Source organism: Astatotilapia calliptera, chromosome 4, assembly GCF_900246225.1.
Source record: "Astatotilapia calliptera chromosome 4, fAstCal1.2, whole genome shotgun sequence".
Lineage (NCBI taxonomy): Eukaryota > Metazoa > Chordata > Actinopteri > Cichliformes > Cichlidae > Astatotilapia > Astatotilapia calliptera.
This window is the reverse complement of record NC_039305.1, coordinates 31,213,766-31,239,466: the sequence shown is the minus strand read 5'-3', so window position 1 is coordinate 31,239,466 and position 25,701 is coordinate 31,213,766. Positions and strand designations below refer to the sequence as shown.

Here is a 25,701-nt window from a genome sequence, read left to right as displayed (position 1 = left end):
GTGCCAGTGGTGAACGTGTCATTTCTGGTATTCTATGGCAAATGCCAATCATGCTCCATGGTAGTGAGCACAGGACCCACTAGAGGACCTCAGGCTAAACTCATGAAGTCTGTTCCTGATTCACACCAGTGGCCACCTGAGGGTCATTTTGTAGCTCTGGCATGGCTCATCTTGTTCTGTCTTGCATAGAGGAGCAGGTAACAGTCCTGCTGATGGGTTATGGATCTTCTACGTCCCTGTCCAGATCTCGTAGGGTAACTTCCTGTCTCCTAGAATCTCCTCCATGCTCTTAAGAGCATGCTGGGAAACAGTAAACCTTCTGGCAATGCCATCCTCGAGTGGCTGGACTATCTGCGAAACCTCTATAGAGGCCATACTGCTTCACGCTAACGTCTTCTAGGACAATTACACAGTCTAATAAAATGTAGTCAATCAGATTCAAAAGCTAAAGGTCATCAGTTCTGTGCACATAAATTGATGAGCTTTATCAGACCTTCAGCGCTAAAGCTAAAACAAGCAATAATGGTGATTGTTGTGCTACCTGGGACAGTTCGGCGAGTATTAGGAAAATGTATGGAACAGTCTGGTGATCTGCTGTGAACACACAACTGATATTCAAAGGTTATTTTGAGATTCTTGGATAAGAGTTCATTCTTTGAAGACTTGGATCACATGGGTAGTGTAGGACACCAGATATCCATCCCCATCCCGGAGTGAACTGGAAATAATAACTAAATCAAAACTGTTTTTAATGTTACGGCTTCCTCCCCAAGACCCGAGACAGCTTTTGATCATTCACGGTGACTAAAATCAATAAAAGAAACAATTCAAATAATGAACACATGAACAAGCAAAGCCACCTGTTCTGGTGACGCATACACATGCATGGTAAGGAAACATTATATCAACACTATTCTGCTTCTCGCCTTGTGGCATTGAAGTCATTAAGTGAAAGAAAATGGATGGATGGATAGTCCCAGGATACCTGGAATATAAAACTCAATTTACAACATACAGTTCACTTTGATGATGAGAAGTGAACTCCCCTTCTGCATGACTGTTTGTGCTTAAATTGTAAGAAATTTGTTTGTAAAATACTAGAAAAATGTGATTTGTTCATCTTTCATTTATTTACTTTGTAGTATTAATGGTCATTAATTGGTATCAGCAGAAAAAGATGTAAAAACACAAGTTTTACTATTTAGTTTTTTTCTTTCATTTGAAGGCGACTGTGGGCTGATAAACTGCTTTAAAAGAAGTGCAGTCGAATCAAATCAACAAACAAACAAACTACAGAGACCTACTTGTTTTAAACGGCTTGTGTGGACACAGACGTGAATGTTTGTGTTGAAGGAGCTGATTCTGAAACTGCTGAGTTATAAGAGTGATACGAACACAGGGGAGGGTGCCGTTGAGCAGATCAGAATGGGTGAGGAAATGTGTGCGGGACAATTCCTGATTGAGAGATGAATGTTTGGGAAATTCCAAATTGTTTCTGAAAGATCAGAAGTATTGTGTAATTTTACAGCCAAAATTGCAAAATAATTCCAGGCGGCCTGTTTGATGCTTGGGTAATAACATTCATTGATGAGCCGAGGGTGTAACAGCCTGTGCAGCCTGAGAACATATCAGCAGATCATGCCATGCCTTTAAAAAGAAAAAACACTAATTTTTCCAAGATCTGTGATTTGTCAGTCATGTTGAGAGCTTCCTGTCGTAAAGGATCCTCCAGCGCTTTCACAGATACTTGCGGGTAATTTCATTAATCGTCGCAAACATATCTGACAACACTAAGCTCTTTGGAGTGAGACCATGTTTTTACTCCAAGCTGATTACCTCTGAGCTTTCAGTTACAGAATCTTCACCTATCCAACATCAAGATTGCTTCACAGATAAAACTGAAATCTTTCCAAGTTTTGAAAACATATTAATTTCCCACCAGACACAAAGAACCAGCAGCTGGCAGCAAATGGAGCCAAGCCTGGAAAGCAGTTCAGACAGGTAAATCGAGCCACACTGGAACCACACACTCTAATGTATCTCACACTCTCTGTATTAAACACCTAGAGTCCCAGAGAGCAGCCATTTGGCTTTTCTACCTTTTAAAACCCGCCTTCCAGCCAAATGGCTGGTAGGCTTTTAGCTAGGCTTTAGCTTCAGCCAAGTGGAAGCTAAATTGTCTAGTCATCAATTTATATTGAAATTAAGTTGTTACCTGAGAATTCTAACTGCCAACTGCCTCTTTGTTTGTCTGGGGGGGAGGGGCTGCTAAAAGCTGTGAACTTCCTTTTGTGTTCGTCTTGATGCATTCTCAATCATCCAGGGAAATAAATCTCCAAAAGTCACCAACTTGGAGTGGTTAGTTTCCTGAGCCACAAGGAAACTTGTGTTTCAGTTTGCCATCTTAGGGAGAAATCATCACACATGGGTGTATGTCCTTTGTTGCTGAGATTGATTGATAAAAACAGTACAAAAAACCCAACTATTTGTACACATATTTACAAATAATAGTAAAAAGTGAGTCAGCACATTTCAACATTTTCAGCAATCACTCACAATCCTGGCACTGCCATGGTATCTGTAGTCTGCATTTACCACATGTGTATCTGTAGCAGTGAACACATCGCATTTCCCGGCGACTCTTGCTGGCTGTGCCGAGGATGGTGGTTTTCCGTCTAAGAAGTTTTTGCTCAAGTGAAAGCGATGTGAAGAAATTGTCCGTGGTAACATTTCTGCCCTTGTCTAGGAATGGTTGCACAGAGGAAATCTGGCAGTCAGTCAAAGTTGTAAAATCACTTCTTGCTCTTTCATCATCTTCACTGCCCTGAGGGACCATGGTTGGTATTTACTGCACTGGCTGTTGTTGGTTAAAGTAACTTTAAAGTAACTCCAGGCTTCTCTACAGTCAGAAATCTTCTCCAACAAGATAATGAATTATTATGAGCGTTTTATGTGTTTATGATATATGGCAGTCCTTTTGCTGCTATGTTTGTTTCTTGTCCTTTTTCTAAAAACATTTGGTTTTCCAGAATAATGTGAAGAGGCATTGCCTCGCTTCACTCAACAGGTGCTCATTAAGCAGGAGTTTCACAGAGATTAGAGGCTTTGCTACAGGATTAGCAAAATGTGAAGTGTTATTAATATTTTCTTTTCCACCTTCGAGCGATTTCCCTGTTATAACATATGTCATCGACACCTGAAACTTACCTGTAATTACTACATGGTGTGTGAATATTTCAAAATGTCAAAGCACTCAATCTGACAGGTCTAACAACTGCTGAAACATCTGCTTTAGAAAAGAAAAATAAACATGAACTGTGGGGCAATAGCCTGAGAAAACTTTCAAACAGGTTTTACAGACTTCAGGCCCTCCAGATTATCCTTGTGATAACTGAGGATTAATGGAAAAACAACACTAAACGACTTTATGAATAACACTTTTATTGCTGCAGTATTATTTTTTAAAGAAACATCACAAACTGAACAAGACTTCTGCAGTTTCATGAAGACACTACGGGCATGGTGACTGTGAGGATCTGGGGGAAAGAAAACAGAAACACATCGTACAGCAGGTTAAAAGACTGAATTTGACTGAGTTGTGTGTGTGTGTATGTTTGCTGCAACGTTAAGCTGTTCTTTGCTGGTGTGGTTCCTGTGGCTGCTGCGTCATTTGAATTCTGAACTGTTACTCGTCATCTCACGTTGTGCAGTCTGCTAATTCACTCATTTTTATACTTATTTCAGATTTATTTTGACTGTTCATCATTTGGCACTTGCAGATTTGGGTCGTACATCACCACCTGCTAGCATCTCCTCCTCTTATTCCAGAAAGCATGTCCAACAAACTGTAACGGATCAACTCGCAACTCGGGTGTTCTCGAGCAGAAAACTCCAAAACATCCGAGTGTTTATCCTGAGTACTCCTACATCAGTAGGGAAAGAAAGCATCCAGCAATGCAGCTTTGAGATCAGGATTCACCATGGCAACAGGTAAATGGAGGGCTGACCATGATATTTATCAACCTCGTTTCATTATTTCTGAATTATTAGATAAAAATGATTAATGACATTCACAGCAAACCTTGCTTTAATGCTCCACAGTTTTCTAATCTGATCTAATGTCAGCCTTCACTGATAGATGTTGGCTCTCTAACAGCCACAGCAGGGATGCTTTACTGAGTTTCTGTGATAACCAGAGCTCTGTAGTCGTTTCACGTTTAGCTGAAAAAATGCAGGGCAGCTGCATTTAAAAGAATGTTTTAACACTTCACCTCAATACAGATGTATTGTACTTGGTCCAGCCCAGAGTCGATCATGACCAATTGGCTAATCCACCACCTTTCATTGTTTATACCGTTACAAAAACAACAAATAAACATAAAAAGAAAAAATCACCATCGGCCCACCGGGTGTGCCCGATGGCCAGTCCAGCTGTGCGGTCAGCTGGTGGGTAACAGGCATCTCGGAAAACGTTAGAACACTTATGCAAATATGTGACGTCTTGATAAATCGAGCAGGTATTTGAAGTTTACACAACAACATTCTCGCCTGAAAATACAGTGGCTTGCAAAAGTTTGAACTTTCCCACATTTTGTCACATTACAGCCACAAACATGAATCACTTTTATTGGAATTCCAGGTGAAAGACCAACACAAAGTGGTGCACACGTGAGAAGAGGAACGAAAATCAGACATGAATCCAAACATGTTTTACAAATAAATAACTGCAAAGTGGGGTGTGCGTAATTATTCAGCCCCCTTTGGTCTGAGTGCAGTCAGTTGCACATAGACGTTGCCTGATGAGTGCTAATGACTAAACAGAGTGCACCTGTGTGTAATCTAATGTCAGTACAAATACAGCTGCTCTGTGACGGCCTCAGAGGTTGTCTAAGAGAATATTGGGAGCAACGACACCATGAAGTCCAAAGAACACACCAGACAGGTCAGGGATAAAGTTATTGAGACATTTAAAGCAGGCTTAGGCTACACAAAGATTTCCCAAGCCTTGAACATCCCCCGGAGCACTTTTCAAGCAATCATCCAGAAATGGAAGGAGTCTGGCACAACTGTAAACCTACCAAGACAAGGCCGTCCACCTAAACTCACAGGCCGAACGAGGAGAGCGCTGATCAGAAATGCAGCCAAGAGGCCCATGGTGACTCTGGACGAGCTGCAGAGATCTACAGCTCAGGTGGGGGAATCTGTCCACAGGACAACTATTAGTCGTGCACTGCACAAAGTTGGCCTTTATGGAAGAGTGGCAAGAAGAAAGCCATTGTTAACAGAAACCATAAGAAGTCCCGTTTGCAGTTTGCCACAAGCCATGAGCCACGAGCTTCACCTTCCAGCAGGACAACGACCCTGAACATAAAGCCAGGGCAACAATGGAGTGGTTTAAAACAAAACATATCCATGTGTTAGACTGGCCCAGTCAAAGTCCAGATCTAAATCCAATCCAGAATCTGTGGCAAGATCTGAAAACTGCTGTTCACAAACGCTGTCCATCTAATCTGACTGAGCTGGAGCTGTTTCAAAGAAGGATGGGCAAAGATTTCAGTCTGTAGATGTGCAAAGCTGGTAGAGACAGACCCTAAAAGACTGGCAGCTGGAACTGCAGCAAAAGCTGGTTCTACAAAGTATTGACTCAGGGGGCTGAATAATTACGCACACCCCACTTTGCAGCTATTTATTTGTAAAACATGTTTGGAATCATGTCTGATTTTTGTTCCACTTCTCTCGTGTTCACCACTTTGTGTTGGTCTTTCATCTGGAATTCCAATAAAACTGATTCGTGTTTGTGGCTGTAATGTGACAAAATGTGGGAAAGTTCAAGGGGGCCCAATACTTTTGTATGTTAAAAGTTTATTTTGTGATCCAGAAAGAGTAATATTTTAAACTCCGCCACTCTGCGTTCCTCCGCCGCTGCCTCATTTGAGGTTTGGAAGAAATGCATTCTGGGATATTTGCCTGGGTTTGGCTACAGTAGCTAGCAAGCTGATTGGAGACCAAAACAGCCAGTTAGATTTTTTTTGCATCCAAGTCTGTGATTGGTTGGTTTTGTGACACACTTCTAACGGTGTACAGAAAGAGTTGAGCGCACATGAAGCAGAAATGTTGTGAGCGCGAACGACACACTGAGAGCAGGTCCGCAGAGATCTGAGCAAGAGCAAATGCCAACAACTGAGCGAGAGGGGCTGCTATTGTGAGTGTGTGGATACTAGCAAACACTGAAATACATTTCTTACATGCAGAAATTAATTTGTTCGCTCAAAATCATTTTCTCCTCAACACACAACATTTTTTTTTACGTGTGCTCAGAATAGAGGCACTAAAACAACGCCATATTTTCCCATCAGTGTGATCACTTATACATCTAACGATTGATCACTGATCAGTGTGTAGCATATTATAAAGGGGAAACTGACAGTCTCTGTGGACTAGCGCTACCATCTCACACTTCTGTTTAATCATTTGTCTGCTTGATGTTTATTCAGCTGTGTAAAAACTATAACTTTAATCTCAGCCAAACCGATTTACTCAGGAACAAATAAAATACTGAAAAAAGCCAAACAATAACATTTTTAAGTTATCAAAGTGACTTATATATCATGTTTAACCTGAGTAGCGAAAAGGATGTGCAGGGAGTTCGTTGTTCTCGCCAGTTCTCGTGAGCCTCGAACCCCGGCTAGCTACGAGCTGGTGGGTAACAGACGTGTCCGAAAACGTCGGAGCGCTTTTGCAAATATGTGATGTCTTGATAAACTGAGCAGATATTTGGAGTTTACACAGCTACATTCTCACCTGAAAATATCTTAAAAGTTTATTTTGTGACCGAGAAAGAATAATCAGAGTAATATGAAAATAAATAGCTGCTACCATTGTTGGAAACTGGAACTGGCTGGGCCGCGCTATGAATTCTGGGATAGGTTGGGCCACAAAGGATACACCCGACCAATCCTTCAAATCCAGGGAAATGAAGGCCGCATTTGGAGGAGTCTTCGAATTTGGACACCCTTCATCGCGACACTGTAAAGTAATCGGCCTACAAATGCGACCTCCGAAGGATGCGGCCCCTAAATTTGGACACAACTACGATACCGGACACAGCTTCTTCTTCTTTGGGCTTAACAGCAGCTGGCATCCTTGTACATGCAGTGCTGCCATCTTCTGTTTCAGTCCGTTATTACACTCTTAAATCCTGCTACTTATTCCTGCGTCTTTCAGGATCTTGCAAAGCTTCAAACGACGCGTCGACTATTAAATTAGTCGTCGACGATTTTAATAGTCTAGACTATTTGTGGCAGCCCTACTGTGGACATCATCACTGTCTCAGAGTCTCAGAGTTACAAAGATGCAGAGCAGAGATCTTTTTCTGAGACGATATTAAATCTGTGCTGTCTTCTTATAGTTCAAGGACTGAACAACTATTAAAGTGCTCGTGTTAAGGACACAAAGTTACAAATTAACATCTGACTGGGATTTCAGTGACTGTAAAAACATAAACTTTTACAGATCAACTTGCTCTTGAACTGAACCTGCTCAATCTCTTACCCCGGTAAGATGAGTTTACTCTCTTTCCAGAACAGAAAACCAGAGTTTCCCTAATGTGAAGGTTAAACAAACTAACCAACCAGCTTCCTGGAATAAGGCCCACACAGTGTGTTTTTGTCTCAAGTTTCTGAGGCTGACACACTGCTCTTGCACTAAGGAATGTGTTGCAATAGCAATGATATTGCTGTATAACATTTCTATAGCACATTAATATTTAAACTGGTGTTACTGCAGTCGACATGACATGGCACAGCTTGTAGTCTGAAGCTTGCACGTTCTTCTTGTGCCCGTTTGAATTTTCTTCAACTGCTCTGTTTTCTCTCCAGAGTGAAAGGATGTGCATGATGGGTTAAAAGGTTTTACAGAATGACCTCAGAGCACATTTAGTCCTACGCCGCAGTTTCCAGAAACATAGCCACACTTAAAGTGATGCTGACCTCAGCAAGCTTGCTGTTGCTGGTGGCACTGCTTGGTAAGAAGCTCGTGTATAAATCCCAAAAACAACAATGGGCATCGAACACAATCCTGTATTTGACAGGGTCCAAGAACAGGGTGTATATTTTCTGTACCTGTGTGCTGCTGTTGTACTGTGCCACGCTGTTCTCCTGGTCAACCAGGAAGGGGTGGAAGATGTCAAGATGGAAGAGCGAGGGCCGAGCCGTTAACACCAGTCGATCCTCCCCCACATCCAGAACCAGAGAGCGAGACGACCCCTGTGCAGGAGACATCAACATATCATATCATCGTGTTTAAGAGCAGAGCTGTCGATCTCTACTTTTAAGATGGTTTTGAGCAAGAATAACTAAGAAAGCAACTTTTTAATTTTAGCCAACTGGCACAGACCTCTCCAGCTGTTTGTGGAGGCCATCAGGTACATGTGTCTATTGTAAGCTTGGTGTAAATATTTAAACAACAAGCATATTTTTAACTTTATGCTGGACTTTGTTAAATGGAGAGTGGTTTCCACACTGAAGTGTAAGTTAACCACTCAGGTTGTTTCTTGTTTCTGATATATTCAAAGACAAATATATCAGTGTGTTTTGGACAGACGTACTGCTCCTCCTCTATGTTTTCTCTAGGCTGGGGTAAAGCTCAAGGTAAACGCAAACCCTAACACTTACCGTATTTTCACGACCATAAGGCGCACTTAAAAGTCTTAGATTTTCTTCAAAAAGTGCGGCGCGCCCTATAGCGCGGTGCGCCCTATGTGTTGTAAGGAGGACGTAGTAGAGAACACCATGAGAACGTTAAAGGGTGAAGTGTGGGCGTTGATCGTATATACCGGGACAATCGCACATACCTGTATAAAAGAACAGGTATGTGCATTATGCAGGACATCGTTGTTTTAACAACCCTGAAAATGGCAAAGAGACACGCTTATGAAGCACAGTTTAAACTGAAGGCCATCAGCTACGCGGAGGAACATGGAAATCGAGCAGCGGCGAGAGAATTTAAGATTAACGAATCGATGGTTCGCAAATGGAGGAAGCTGGAAAACAAGCTCCGGCAGGTCAAGAAAACGCAGCTGAGTTTCCGCGGACATAAGGCGAGGTGGCTCGAGTTGGAGGAAAGACTCGAGCGGTGGATCATCGAGCAAAGCGCGAGCGGGAGAAGCGTTTCGACGGTCACCATTCGGCTAAAAGCGGTTTCACTAGCTGAAGAGATGAACATTGAACATTTCCAAGGAGGTCCGTCTTGGTGCTTTCGTTTTATGAAACGGTGCCATTTTTCCATCCGGACCAGGACTACGGTAGCGCAGCAACTTCCAGCGGATTATAAGGAAAAGCTGGCCATCTTCCGCTCCTACTGCAGCAAACACATCGCCGACAAACACATCCAGGCCAGCCACATCACAAACATGGACGAGGTCCCGCTCACTTTTGACATCCCGGTGAGTCACACTGTGGAGAAGAAGGGGACCAGCACGGTTGCGATAACCACAACGGGGTATGAAAAGTCTTCTTTCACTGTTGTGCTTAGCTGCCATGCTAATGGACAGAAACTGCCGCCTATGGTGATTTTTAAGCGAAAGACTTTGCCTAAAGAGAAGTTTCCAGCAGAAATCATCATTAAGGCAAATGAAAAGGGCTGGATGGATGAGGAAATGATGAAAGAGTGGCTGAGGGAGGTGTATGTAAGGAGACCAGGTGGTTTTTTCCACGCATCACCATCGCTGTTGATCTGTGACTCTATGCGTGCCCATCTCACAGCCGATGTGAAAAAACTAGTGAAACAAATGAACTGGGAGCTTGCTGTCATTCCGGGAGGCCTGACAAAGGAACTCCAACCGCTGGACATCGGTGTGAACCGCCCGTTCAAAGTAAGGCTGCGAGCGGCGTGGGAGCGATGGATGACCGATGGAGACCACAGTTTCACTAAGAGTGGAAGGCAGCGCCGGGCGAGTTACGCCACAATTTGCCAATGGATTGTAGATGCTTGGGCTAACATGTCTGCTGGCACTGTTGTTCGAGCTTTCGCAAAAGCCGGCATCGTTTCCGAGGAGCCGCACGGCACGGAAAGTGACTCTGACAGTGAAGAAAGTGAACCTGGCATGTTTGATGGAGATTTAGCGCAGCTGTTCAATTCAGACACAGAGGATGAGGACTTCCATGGGTTTGATTGATGATAAAAATGTGAGTACCAAACTTTGTTTTGCTCCTGCTTTATTTTTAAATACGCACACTTGTATGCTTGTGTGTTGTTGATGATGACGATTATGTGAGTAAGGTACCGAATTCAGGGTTGCTCCCGCTTTATTTTTAAATACGCATACGGTACTTGTATGCGCCCTATGATCCAGTGCGCCTTATGTGTGTGTTAAATACAGTAATGGCACACATAACTGAGACTGCGCCTTTTAGCACAGTGCGCCTTATGGTCGTGAAAATACGGTAGATATATACACACACCAGTGCCTTGCTAAGACACCTCAGCTCTGTGACAGCAACAACAAAAAATGACCTTCAAAACATTTTTAATCTCATCTCATTTTCCCTAACAGCAAAGTAAAGCTAAAATAAACCAGCCTGTATTTGAGGATGACGTCTACCCTGAAAGAAACAGGTAGGCAGAGAGGACTGAAATAAATGTGTGGTTAATTATGTGTGTTTGTTTAATATCTCACCACTCCGGGAAGCTTTATCTCTGTAATCAGATACTCTGGTTCACCAGCAGGAGGCTCAACAATCATCGTGAACTCTGGTCTGCGCAAACTGAGGAAAGGGTTGACATTTCAGATCACGTTGCTTTTCGTGGAAAATGAGACAAACAGGACAATGAACAAAGGTTCACCTCTTAGTGGTTGCGGGTGACTTCTCCCTGCGGGATGAAAGAAAGCCAAAGAAATTTCAACATGTGTTGCAAATTATACAGAAACAGATTCCTGTGAGTCCTGAAAGCTGAAACCGCAATTCCTGCAAATGATAAACTACAGCAGTGATGCAAATTGGCCTGCATCTTTATTGAGTAAGCCAAGTGCAATGATGTGTGTCAGTGTGTTTTCTGTTGAGCACAGTGGGGGTACATACGGAGGCTGCAGCTCTTCAATGACCGGCCTGCTCTTTGTGCGGATATTCTGCTCACTGACAGAACCCAAAAACTTTCTGTTTTTCAGGACCTTCCACTCTGCAAAAACACACACAACAAGTAGGGCTGGGTATCGTCACTGATTTCTAGAATCGATTCGATTCACAAGGTCCTGATTCGATTCCAATCGTGGAAATTTTGCCTTGAACAGTCAGAAATATTATAATTCTTATCATTTATCAGTACATTTCCATATTTTTATATCTATAAAAAAAAAGCTGACACTTCTGAGACTTTATCAAAGGTGTGAGCATCACAGCAGAGGCCTTTGTGTCAAAGTAACTGAGGATAAAACACAGAAAAACGTGAAGGAGATTTTCCTGGCCTGGGATTTTATAGCAGATGACCTTAAAAATATTCTGCAGTAGATCAAAAACAGAAGAAAACCATGAATCAGCATGTGAACATTACCTGATGCTGCTGAAGTGAAGCAGAGCAAAGTTACAGAGGTTTTATTAGAGACACAGTTAAGCATTTTGCAACTTTGCATAATTTTAAAAAGTTTAAATCTATTTAGTAGCCGATTAAACAGCAGAAATGAGGCTTTCTTGTCAGAAGTAAAAAACACAGCGGCCGACAGCGCTGTGAACAACGGTAGACTGGTGGGTGATAAGCAAGCGAATAATGCAGAAAACAGATTTTTAGATGGGAAACTGTTCATGAGAGAGAGAGAGAGAGAGAGCTGTGCATGAAGTGTGATTTTTATCGTGGTGGAAGCAAAACAGCAAAAGTCAGAGTGAATTCATGACGATGTTTGTGTGAAGCGAAATGTGAAGTTTAGTTTGGATCTTCTTTTGCTGCTGGTTCAGTCAATATTGTTTGGAGAGATAAAACCTGCAGCTTCAGAATCAAATGCAAAAAGGACGTAAACACACAGCATGGACCCACCGAAACATCAACATCAGTGCGCCGTCGGCTTTCAGCCCGACCGTGTCCGTGTCGTCAGGTGAGAAAGGCGACATCTCACTGATTCTGATGCGTCGGCGGTCCGCGCTTTGTGTTTATGTCTTTGTGCAGAATCTGCTTACATGCTCTGGTTTGCTGTTTTAGCTGTTTAGTGGTTGTTGAAATTTTGTGAGGTTTAACCTGAGATTCTGGCGTTTCGGGCAAAATAAATTTATATTTAAAAATCGATTCAGGATTTTAATGAATCTGATAATATGGCGTTATTCAAGCTAGACTCGATTTTAATTGGAAACGCGATCATCGAAACCCACCCCTAACAACAAGCGCGGGGTACGTCCAGAATAGAGCTGGGCGATATGAGATTTTTTCATATCACGATATGTTTTTTTCATTTCAGGCGATAACGATATCTATCACGATATAAGCCAAATAACTATATTTGTAAGATTTAAATGTGCCGTTGCTCACAAGTAAAATTTGAAATAATCAGCAGCTTGTTTTTATTTAAATATTTATTTCCCATAATAAGTTCAACAGGGTAGATGTACTTAAGGAACATGAGACTTTTTCAGATAAATAAAGGCAAATATTGCAAACTACACAAAAGGCAGCCGCTAAAGCGTTTAAGTTTCAAAATAGAACAAATGAAACAGACTAAATTGTCAATTCCACTTAGAAACAAAATATTAATTCTAAAAATAAATCTTAGTTTGTTTTACAGAAGAACAGACAAAACTGACTAACTTTTGTCAATATCAAATAAACTGAGAACTAAAAGGAAATTCTCAATCTCTCCTTGTTGTATAGCTTAGCTTTTCAAACAGTTTTAACAGTTACTTTAGTCTGACAAAAGCCGAATGACGAATCAGCGCTTCCAGTCAGAGACTGAGGCTACGTCCACACGTACATGGGTATTTTTGAAAACGGAGATTTTCCGTTTTCGTTTTAAAAAATAATCCCGTCCACACATAAAGGGAGAAATGAAGGAAAACGCTGCTATGAACATGCCAAAGCAGCAGGTGGCGCTAGATTCCTAACCGTGCAGAAATGTTGGCCAATCAGAAGTCTAGAAGCCTCGGTGGGAAAAAGTAAACAAAGCTGGGGCATAGAAGCAGAACCGAGTCGTATGTGTGGACGGACAGTAACTGTGTGTATATGTAAGCATTTAAACACTGCAGAGAGTAGAATTAACAGTATTGTAGAAATTCATTTCACCGACACAATAACGTGGCGCACAGTGTGACGCATGCACCAGTTTATTGTATTTCCAGACTTGCTTTCGGCACAATTTACAGTGAACGCTACTCTGTTTTTTGTCAGACTTGAAATAGCCGAAATACCTTCACACTATGGAACTTCTATGGCTCTTCCGTTCGACAATCTCTCCGGCGTTGGAACCATCATCTGTTTTCTCTTCGGTCACGCTCGGTTGATTTTTCTAGTCGGCACACTCATTTCCTCCATTACGCGCTGGCTCCACTACCCGCTGGCTGCTTCCCAAACAAACACACGTGTGGCTTGGCACTTGTGCTGTACGTAACAAGTCACGCGACGTGACGCTGCGGCTGTGATTGGTTCGGCTCTGCGCTGCTTAATTTGGATTGGCTGACCTTTTTTTTTTTTTTTTTTTTAAGAGGACAAGAGCAGCGAGGTCTATCGCGATAGCTTAATTTCTCTATCGAGTAAAAGTTATATCGCGATACATATCGTTATCGTTCTATCGCCCAGCTCTAGTCCAGAACAAGAATTATTAACACAGACACACACAGACACACTAACCTCTACTCAGCTCCAGATTGTATTTGTTTTCTAAACCCTCTACAGACACGAGGATAACAAACTGCTGGAATAAGGGATCCTTCTGCAAGACAAAAATCATACAACACTTTTTATGCAGAGTTTATAAATTAAGAAAGTTAATGAAGGTCAGTGCAATGAGGAGTCAAAGGAATATAAAATAAAAAATTCCTTTTTGATTGCAAAAGGAAAACAACCACAGGCACATGAACACACCTGACACTTCTGGAAGAAGTCCTGGTTAATGACAACGTCATAAGCTGTGCAACCCTGAGAGCCTGAAACAGACAAAGAAACATTAAAAATACTTTCACCACAACACAGGAAGCTGAAACGCTTCCATCCTGTCGGCAAATTGAATCAGGAAAGACGATGAATACAGACTGATGTTGTGTAGACCTTAGACCAGTCAGTCACAACATTAAAATACACAACTGAGAGATGAGGTAAACAACACGTACCGTACATTGTTACAGTGTTACAATGTTATCGTTATTCAGAAACACTGTTTCATTAACCTTTAAATTAACCATTGGCCTTCATTCATTCTGGTCGGTGTGTGTACACCATCGTATATACACCATCGTATATACACCAGGCTCAGTGCTCACTTGCCAAAGAATCGCAGACTTCTTAGTTATTGTTCTTGGTGATTTTAACAGAGGAAGCCTCAGTCAGGAACTCCCCAAATAAAGACAATTTTAATAAATCCAGGCAGTGGACTAAAATGTAACTTATGATCCTGCAAATGTGCCCATCCGTGCTGGAACATAGAAGTGACCAACAGCTCAGGTTAAGCAGTTTGAGGCAAGACTGACATGTGCAGAGGAGGGCTATTGGATATACTGGGCAAAGAGGAAGACTACATAGTAGTTCATGGACGCGGCAAAGGAAGGCATGCAGAGCTCAGAGCTCAGCTCCAAACAACCCAAATCTGTTTAGATAAGAAGCAGCAACCTGGTGTTTTGTCTTTAACATACTGGGTGGCAAATAAACCAGCTGATAGGTTCGTAGCATAAACCTATTCGCTGGAACGTTAAGGACAACTTGCTACGCAGCAAAAAGCAAGGCACCAAAGTTCTCTGGTTTACTCATGCATGAGGGAGACCTGGCTGGAGCCAAGTGTCGTTCCACCACTTGACCTCTGTCAGACTCCCAGCCAGGCTCCCCACAGCACTCCTTTTATTGTGGTTACATGAATATGCATAGGGTCATTAACATATAGCATCTTACATAGGTATACATGTGAACAAAGAATACTGTGTGTGTGTGTGTGTGTGTTACTGCTGATCAAAGGGTCATATACATAAAAGTACAAAGGCAAACATCCTTGGTCAGGAAGAGGGTAGACCCCCCCTCACCCTAGATAACACGGTGAGGAAGTCAAGTTAAAGCACTTAGACTAGAACAGACGTAGCTACGTTAATCCTACCATAAAACAATGAAGACAAGGTACGACCTCTCCCGTGCTCCCAGGATGTGGGTGTTCATTCTAGTGTGGAATACACACCAAGCCTTTGCAGCCTGTTAAAGATCACACAACCTATCACTACACAATTGATTATACACCTCTAAGCATCTATGGTTAAATATTTCCTAATACAAATGACAATAATAAAATCTAAACCCAACACCAGCTCTCAACCTTTTCAAACTCTTGTCACAACATGTTACTGAACCTAATGTGTGCAGGGTGAAAAACTTTCAGCAGGGCTCGCAAAATTTCAAACTCCCTGGTAGCCCTTCGGGCAGGGACTCTTCAGTTTTTGGTAGCCCGAAATAAATTTAAGTAGCCCGAATAAAAAAGAGAGCAATTTTTGATCTATTTTTGATTGATGTTTTGTTTCCTGTTTTGTTTCCGTTACAATGGAAAGTATACATTAAAGTATAATATTGTAACGGAAACAAAACATTAATCAAAAAAATTGTTGAAACACAAATTACAACATTGTATAAAAATTACAATCATCAACTCAAATACTTGGTTCTAATTGAACAGAAATTTCTATGAACTTGTAAGAACTGTAGAACATGAATCAGTCTGTGTCAGATCCTGAATCTGAAATTTCCACTGAAGTCACGGGTAAGAGACAAGTGGAACCAAGATCGAGGGCATTTGCTTTTTGAAGTTTGCAAAGACTGCTACATTGTGCCAGTGATAGTTCACTCTTTGCAACATAGTAGCTGTTTTAAACTGACTTTCAGGTTTATTTTTAGTATGTTATTTGCAATTGGTGTTTGTTCTGGGAAAGATATTGCAGACTGAGCAATAATGCATTTCTTGCATTTCTCATGGGTTCTAATGGGGGCCTTTCTTAAAATGACTGGTCCCAGTAACAAAGGCGCTTGTCGACTCAGAAATCGAGAGAAAACCAACAACACACCCGGCAGAACATTATGTTATTTACACGGGTGCACATAAGTGGTCCGCATGTGCGTATTCGCTGTCAAAATAAAAGACGCGCACCAGATAAGAAGTTGCAACGCGCGTTTGCGTCCATATAAAAAGCACTGTTTTTGTCCTAGAGTGGGATTTTCACAGCACATTCTGCACCACATCTCTGTGCGTTCATCATTTGTTTGAAGCCAGCTCACCTCCTGCAACCACTTTTCCGAGAATACGTGCTTCTTTTGTGGTCCGGACTCCTTCTGACATTTCTTTGGAGGTGGAGGAACACCAAAGTAATTGCTTAAAGGAGCTTCTTCGACATCTTTAAGAGTTCTAAACAAATGTCTGTCCTCCTCCAGAAAATCTTATGTACGCAAACACGCGTTGCAACTTCTTATCTTGTGCGTGTCTTTTGTTTTGACAGAGAATGCGCACCTGCGGACCACTTATGTGCAGCCCTGGTTATTTAGCTCGTCATATTGCAGCCACAGAAATTCTTTTGTCCATGAAACCATAAAGCTGCACTTTCTTTTTGCCTTATAGTCTGATTTGTCATAACTTCTCCGTTTTGTGGTAAGCTTTTCTTTGGCTGTCACTTCTTCACCCTGACCTGTCTTATTTGGCTCAGCAGAACTGAAAATCCTGCTTTTACACACGCACTCACATAAGCTCAGCGATTCTCTGCGCGATCAACCTCTCACATGTTTAAGCTGCGGGAGATTTCACTTGTCATGTTTGCATAGTAAGCTAATGATTAATAAGACGATGTCAGAGGAATTGGTGCACAAATTATCATCACTCACAGATCAGTGCTGTCGCTCTCTATACACAGTTCGCACGATTGCAAAGTGAAAGCAAAAAAACAAGCGCAAATTCAAACGCGATTTCAATATGTCACATATTGACAGTGGCTCACCGATGCCAATGACATAATTACCCAGCTACATTTCTGAAAGAATGCAAAAGCATTGACATACAAAATCACATGTTTGGCGGTTACGTACTATTGTCTATTTCTGTGTGTGGCTCGCCAAGACTCATGGGAACTCGAAAGCCGCTAGGATCGTCTGATTGGAGCAGCTCCACAAGCTTCTCTCTGGAGAGTTCTGGAGGAGGCGGGACTGAGTTCGACTGACAGACGTTTATAAATACCTTCTCCTTGTTTGACTCTGAGAAAGTCTTCACACACATGCCTGACACGTGGGACAGGAAAGGCAAAGGGAAAAACACACAAAAAGAAATTTTTGTATTAATGAGCAAACTTAGAGTATTGTTCTAAAATGTAAAGATTATATATACTATCTATCTGTGACATAGCTCACCAGGCTCCGGTCGGATTACTTTGGAGTCTGGACTTTCACTGTTGATCTGTCCAAGGGTCTAAACGAATATTACACATATTATTTATTGTTTGGCAAACTCACAGCAAAGAAAAAAAACACCTGTAACATCAAATGTCATCTGTGATTCTCACAGTTTTTGTGCATGGAGATTTTTCAATAACATTTTCTGTACAAATTTCTTTTCCCAAGATCGAACAGAGGACAATATAAACAATGCAAGTTTTCTGAGTGCACTTTAAATGTCACAGGCCAGCTCTGTTTATGGGTAGGCTTCCGTTCACATGTCTATCTTAAAGTTTACATGAACGTCGCAATATTCAGCACAGCTATGACTTTTGATTTTAGCTGCAGATGGTTCTACATGACGTGTAGTCATCATCTGGAATGCATATATGCCAACAATGTCTGTGCTTTCTACTCGAGCAGTGATGAGCTCTTCTGTTTATTTAGAAAAAGAAACACCTGCTTTATTTGGAGAAGAAAATACAGAGGAAACCCAGATGTCCCAGTTTTCCCACTGGGACTTGAATGCACCGTACATTTTCTGGATCTGCGGAAGGCTGGAGGGTGATATCTCTCAAAACCCCATGTGGGCCTGCAAAGTGACTTGTGCATATCATGCGATTGGTCCATGTGCATTTAAGTTATTGTAAGTGAGCGAGGTATGTTACTAGCTGTGTCCCAATTCAGGGGCCGCACACTTCGTAGGACCCGGGCTTCGTGGTCTATATGGGCCGGGTACTCCGAAGAGCGAGGAGGGCGGAAGTGCGAGGCTTGTGAAATGGGACGATCTAGTCTCTGTCGTGCTGCTCAGGTTGCCTAGCAACCATGAAAATAACCGCTAGAAAGGTTTCATAAGCATTGTTTGACAGAAATGAAGGAAAAAAATGTTTTTGTTCATTTGTTTTTTTTATGAATGTTCCTTGATGTCACTCATGAGACTAGTGTATTACACTTTGGTAATGTAAATATAATATGGCCAATATTATATTTATTATTATATTAATTATGATTTATCACAGCAGTGAGCTTGAACTCTGTTTCAAATACTGAGCTTCAGTAAAGATTCAAGTTGATTCAAGACTGAATTCACAGAAGATGAAACTATCAGAATGAATATGAAGGATGAACAAAATCTGGAAATAGATGAAAAACACATACCACAACCAAGAGTGAGCACCAAGGGGGGAGAGAACTATCAGCATATTATTGGTCTTTATTGGCAGGCACAAGCATAAATACCTGGGACGCCATTGGCCCATTTATCTAGGTTATATTATAGACTTGACAAAGATTACCCACTGAAGTCTAAATCACAGGAAACAATGAAAAAGAGAGAGAAGACATCCAGGGAGGAGAGAGCTGTATGCAGCATGTAAGAACTGATGAAGGCAGGAATCTTTCAATGTTTATACAGTTTCCTATTTTTCTATCAAAATATTAAGAAACACGGGGTTGCTCAAGACTTCTGTACAGGACCCTATATTTACTGTTCAAGAAACCCACCGTTTAACATGAGTGCTTTAAGTTTAATAAATATAACTTTAATCTTAGTAGCAAAAACACAATTGTGATTAGGATTTTTGACATAGTCAGTCAGTCCTACTATGAAAACAGAGTTTTAGGGACAGATGAGACCAACATTCTCAACAAAAAAAACGATGAGATCAAAATTTTTTTGTTGACAATGAAAAAAAGAAAACACATTCCACGTTTATCTCATATATGAGTCATAATAGTGAGCTCATAATGGTGCAGCTGCATTATCATTGTGAAACAAAGAGCTGTGAATGATAGCAGCATATCCCAAGAAAATAACAGAACATCTGTTTGTAAACAACAGAGTTTGGCTGATGCAGCAAGACAACACATCTCAGCCTGTAACGCATCTTTGACGAGAGGCTGATGGGAAAAAAATTAAAATGAGTCTTTCAGGGCTGACTAGCAGTTACTGCAAATGCTTCCATTGCATTTCACCCACACATATGAAACAAATTTTCCTCCATGACCAAATGTAACATTTTGTCAGATTTTTGTTTCTCATGTAGCACGACTAAGTCAGAGGGCCAGCTTTACCTCAAAACAATTCACCTTTGTTCCTTTATTGTGTTTTACTATTTAACACCCTGTGGGGATTTCTGTCTCCAGCTAGGATCGAACTGCTGACCACTTGCCAAGTACAGTGGAACCCCGACTTACGAATATCCTGTTTAGTGAAAAATTCAAGTTACGAAGGCACTTAACGGCAATATTTCTGCCCGTGTTACGGCAAAATGCCTGCATAACGAAATCCGCTGGCTCTGATTGGCTGAGCCCAGAAATGCCCACAATGCGTTCCGAATCATGTGCCAACCCCCTTGGCTTTGGTACTTGCACTTCGTTCCACTTGAACGACATATTGTTGTTGAAGTTAGCAATTAGCCTGTAGCCTATCGTTCACTCAAAAGGTGCGATGGGTGCTTCGAGTTACGAAAATTTTTGACTTACGAAAGACCCTCGGGAACGAATTAATTTCATAAGTGGGGGTTCCACTGTAAATGCATTACCATGTGATCACAGTTAACATAAAAGCAAACTTACCTGTAACAGTAGTTGCTGATACAACTCTTCCTGTTGCTGTAAGTCCAGCTCAGAGTTAAGAAGCGACGAGTCCGTCATCATTCAGCAACTCCTACAATCATATAAGAAATCAATTGTTTAATTGACTCATTTCTAATAATAACAATGTTACTAAATTTGCTCATACTTGCAGCTATTCTCATAAACTTTACAAAACACTGACAACCAAAACAACCAGTTTCAAGAGGCAGATTTACAGGCAGAAGCGTAAAGCTGTGGTCAGAAATTTATGCACACTCATCATCTTCATCATCAGTGGACATTCAGCCGCATGAAGGTCTGGTAATTTGGGCTTTTTAATCCTTAATTGTTTTTTCCAGGGTGGAATGATTGTGCAGTATACATCTTTAATAAGATAAAATGGATGTGTAATGTAAAATGTGAATACAACCTCAAATATCTACATATCCCCACTAATACTTGGTTCAGTGTCTCTTAGCAAGTTGCTCCTCAACCAGACGCTTTTGATAGCCATCAGCAAAGTGCTGCACAATCACGTCACCAAAGCGTGTTAAAACGTTTAATAATGCACAAAATACTAGTTTCCGCCATTGCTACCTCTGAATAGCAATAGCAGGTGCATCTCCTTTCAGTAGATGTTGACCTCTGACCTTGAGGTCAAGATTATCGAGGTTCAAACTAGTCTGAGATTTTTAGTAGATGCATCTATGGTGTCATTTTGAAAGTCATGGCATTCACAAACTACTCCATCAGCCTTTTAGAGCTCAAGGATGAAAAAACATTGTACTAATCGGTGCATGCTCCTGCATGGAGCTACTGCATTCAAAGATAATGATTGTATGAGTTTTTCTCCCACTGTAGCCAAAGCGCTTGCTCATAGGGGTTTGTATGACTGTTAAGTTTTTCTCATGTATGTATTATTGTAGGGCCTACCTTACAAAATAAAGAGCCTTGAGGCAACTGTTCTCATAATTTGGAGCTGTATAAATAAATACATAAATAAAATTGAATAAAAAAAAATAATTTCACTTATGGATCAGTTCATGGGCATAATTATGTGTCATGTGCAAGGTATAAAATTTCATGCAGAAAAGTGTATGGTAGTGTCCTACCTGTGTACCACAGATCACACATTAAGAACAACACAGGTAGCAGATCTACACCAGAGAAACACAAGCACTGAATTCACAGAAGATGAAACTATCAGAATGAACGTGAAGGATAAAAAAAGAAACAAATATGAAAAAAAGATACCACAACCAAGAGTGAGCACCAAAGAGCAAAAGAATTATCAGCATTTTATTGGTCTTTATTGGCTGGCATCACGTATAAAACATCAGGTCATGACCACACGGCCATTAACGCATAATGCACCACAGACAAGCATAAATACCAAGGATGCCACTGGCCATTTATATAAGTTACATTATAGGCTTGAAAAGATTGCCCACTGAAGTCTAAATCAGGCCTGGGCGAAAGAGAGCAGGCATCAATCCCACAGGAAACAAAGAAAAAGAGAGAGAAGACATCCAGGAAGTGGAGAGCTGCACGCAGCATGTAAGAACTGATGAAGACGGCCAGAGAGATGATGTCATGTTATTACACTCAGTCTGACAGCTGATCACTTTTGCTCAGTTAGAGTTGAATGTGGTAAAAGCTACAAGACAAAGGTGCTTGTGCACATGGACGCGTGCATGACCAATGAAGTCTCCTATTTAAACAAGTAGCGCTACACCTCTGATCTGACCCATACACAGTGCTGTGAAAAAGTATTTGGCTTAGCTTTTTGCATATGTCACACCTAAAGGTTTTAGATCATCATAGTAATTTTAAATATTATACAGATTAACAGAGTAAACACTAAAATCAGTTTTTAAATGATAATTTTTATTTATTAAGGTCAAAAAGCTATTCATACCTCCCTGGCCCTGTGTGAAAAAGCATTGCATGATGTTATTCAAGATTCAAGAGCTTTGTTCTCAATACAGTAACATACACAGTGTACAGTGTACCGGAATTCTGTTTCCGGTACACTGGAAACACAGCCCCCCATGGTGCATTTACAAGTATATATCATGCCAATATTTTCAATTCAATTCAATTTTATTTGGATATAGCAAAATCTTTGAAGAATGTCTCCAGAATTTTACCAGTTTATACCAAATAAAACATCAGATGAGCATCAGAGAATTAAAGTGAACACAATAACAATATTAGTAGCAAAACTGACACTATTAGGTGTACAGCCAAACTGGCGAATATGAACTCTTTCATGTTCCCAAAGCGCAACATAAAACTACTGGCTAGATCGTAACTACTTGTTTATGCACATGTTTGTCCATGTTGCTACCCGTATAAACACGTTAGCTTAGCCTTAGTTTACTAGCTTACCAGCCGAAAACCTCTCCTTTTAGCTTTCCGTTTCCTGTCATTTTCACTTCTGTTATGCAATTTATTATGTTTACAAGGTGCGTAAATAGATGTCTGTTTACCTTGTTTCTCGTGCCCGTAATCGCTATTAGATGTCGCGCAGTTGTTAGACGTCACAGCGTTCCAATAGCAACTTCCGAACCAGAAATTTCAGAATAAAATCATCCATAAACTGAACTGACCGAAAACGACTTCCTACAAATGGGCTGAAGCGATTCATTTGTAAACATAGCCTTGCTGCTACTGTGTAAATTGAGAAATTTCTTAGGTAGAGAGGTCGAAATTCAGCCATTCATCATAAATATTTGCTGTATTATTTTCACTGTTCCAGCACAAAATATATGGCAAACTAATCGTATGCACTCACCAGTAGGGTTGCCAACCGTCCCTTAAAAAACGGAATCGTCCCGTATTTCGAAACAAAAGTACACGTCCCGTATTGAGCTAATAAGGGACGCACTTTGTCCCGTAATACAGTGAGAATCAAAAGTAGTCTATAAATGTTAATGGAATTAACACTTTGTTTGAAAACATAATTCCCAGCCCCTCTCCTGCTTTGTGACCAATGAGCTGACAGCACACTTATGACAATTCGAGTATGACAATTCAGATTATCTCATTGGTCGAGGAAAGGTCGCTTGCGGAGAAAATACCGGAAGACAACAGATGACCACAACAACAAGCATGGCCAACAGGGAAACAAACGCCGACACTGCGGTGCAAGTTTCGGATGACAGTACACCTAAAGCTGGGCAGACACTGTGCGATTTTTTTCAGTCACGTTATTCAGCTCTTGCTCAAACTGCACGATTGACTCGCAGGGATTAGAAGTTTGCAGGTCACAATGCAGGTCTCACACTATACGGCCCGATGCTCTGATGCGACCTGAGTGCTCACACTGTGCCAACATAACATGAAGGTTATAACAGAAAATCTGTCGCTCGCTCTCCCTCTGTCTTTCACTCACACAGACACGCACACCACCATCAACTTTGCTAAATTTCTAATGAAAAACATGATCAGGCAGCTGTGATTGAGCAGCAGTGTAAATCCAACTATTTTCACGGTTGTTGTGGTCGTGATAATTTTGTGATGCCACATCGAAAAGGCTCGGATGAGCTTTCCAAAGTTCTACAAGTTGTGCCTCCATCACTTGTGTCCAGATCACACGCTGCACAGCCGTGCTGCGCCGTCTTTTTCACCGATGTTTACGTGTTTGCGCATGAGCAGTGTGAGCGGCTGTGGTGACACCCTCACGAGCGATTGATGATCGGGAGCTGGTCGTGAGGTGTTAATCGCTTCTCGTTACCCCACGTATACTACACGACGCACGATGAAGGCCAAAATCGGGCCGATCACCAAATTGGTCGCACGACTCAAAAATCGGCTCAAAATGGGCCAAAAATCGCACAGTGTGAGCCCAGCGTTAGAGCAGCAATGTTTGTTCCCCTCAGAGAAAGAAAAGAAAAAAGGCTGCAAAAGTACAGGGAGGACTGGGAAAAGGAAAACACCTGGCTGGGAAAGTGCACGATAACACCTATAAAGCGCACTGCACTGTGTGCCGGCGCACTTTTTCCATAGGCATGCTTCTAGTGGTGGGCACAAGAAGAACATGAGGGGCGTGAAAGCTCGGGGAACCCTTAACCAATTTTTTGTCCACCAGGCCACGGCAGAAGCAGATATGGTATGTAAACACTGGTTTGTTGTTTAGACCCTCTGGTTAAGGTTAATATGGGCATGTGCGGTGAATATCAGCGCTATGTGGCCAGAAGTGTGATAATATCATTTATTTTGTGTAATAAACAACTGCAAGGATGGATGATTACAACAAATAGATGAATAATACATAAAAGTAATACATAGATGAATAATGATGATGAGTTAAGATGCGTAATCATGGGAACAAGTGGGTTTACAAACAGGAGCAGCTGATTAGCATTAGAAAAGCTGAAATAATACCTCAACTGAAGCCAATTGTACTAAATGCACTATATGTGCACTGTTACAAGAATATTTTTCGTTCTATTGCTTTCTATTAATTTATATAATTTTAAGTTAAGCAGGACAGAGTTCTTTTAAAGAAAGATTTACTTATATTCTCAAAAGTTAAGCATGACAGGCTTCTGTTTAAGAAAGAGACCTGTTTTACTGTGTTAATGTTGTCATTTTGAGCTAAAAATAAATGGCTAAATGATCATTTGTTTCCCATATGGTCATATCACAAAGAATATGCATCTGCTTAAATCAAATTCAAGTCAAATGGTTAAAAAATAATTTCACACACACAAAAAAAGAGCTACCACACTGGGAAGGGTGAAGACAACTGGGTTGCCCGGCCCTGGCCACGAGGTGTCCCTTATTTATTTTTCAGGGAGTTGGCAACCCTACTCACCAGCCACTATATTTGCTTTATGTGAGTGAAGTTGCCCCCCCACCTTCTTCAAATCTAACAAAAGTGGTATCAAACGTTTGTGCCACGTTTGTGCTTCAAAGATTTTCGTTTGTGCCGCTTTCATTTTAAAGATATTAATAAAAATTTCTAGAGGTCATCAGAGGTCAAACCAGCCCCCCCATGTTAATTAAATCAAACAAAACTGGTGTCAATCAACTGTGCTACGTTTGTGCTGGTTTGTGCTAAAATTGTCGTTTGTGCTGCTTCTGTTTTAAAGATATTAATGGTCAAAAGATCGACCACCCACATCACCCAAATCAAACAAAATTGATGTCAAACGTTTGTGCTGCAAAAATTTTTGTTTGTGCTGCTATCATTTTAAAAATATTAATAAATTAATATCTTGATGCATGCTTAATCATCCAGATAAGTAAATCCCAAAAGGCTGATTCTGCAGATCTACTTTGTGAATGATGGTGTTGAAAGCTGAACTGAAGTCTATGAACAACATTCTAACGTATGAGTCTATAGTGTCCAGATGTGTGAGGGCTGAGTGAAGGGCAGTTGAAATTGCATTATCGGTTGAGCGTTTTGACCGGTATGCGAACTCAAATGGATCCAGGTTGGGGAAAAGAGATTATTTGATTTGATGCGTTACAAGCACTTCATAATGCTTGACTCCCTCAAGGTGGTGTCGGAGAGGCGGATGCTGTCCAAGATAAAGACAA

General features: G+C 41.2%; 1 protein-coding gene across 2 annotated transcripts; it reads right to left on the bottom strand.

The window, feature by feature from the left end:
* Positions 1-3,424: 3,424 nt before the first annotated feature.
* pih1d1 (PIH1 domain containing 1) lies at positions 3,425-22,728 on the bottom strand. 2 transcript variants are annotated; one of them, XM_026166094.1, is made up of 11 exons: positions 22,644-22,728; positions 20,152-20,242; positions 17,551-17,608; positions 17,233-17,421; positions 14,056-14,117; positions 13,822-13,903; positions 11,079-11,175; positions 10,843-10,869; positions 10,676-10,763; positions 8,121-8,264; positions 3,425-3,536 (listed from the first exon to the last, which is right to left on the bottom strand). In XM_026166094.1, the coding sequence occupies exons 2-11, from the start codon at positions 20,230-20,232 to the stop codon at positions 3,501-3,503; spliced, it is 864 nt and encodes a 287-aa protein (XP_026021879.1). In that variant the 5' UTR covers positions 20,233-20,242; positions 22,644-22,728; the 3' UTR covers positions 3,425-3,500. The 2 variants fall into 2 exon arrangements, with proteins under 2 accessions (XP_026021879.1, XP_026021880.1); XM_026166095.1 differs by lacking the exon at positions 22,644-22,728 and adding an exon at positions 22,543-22,612.
* Between the last annotated feature and the right edge of the window lie 2,973 nt (positions 22,729-25,701).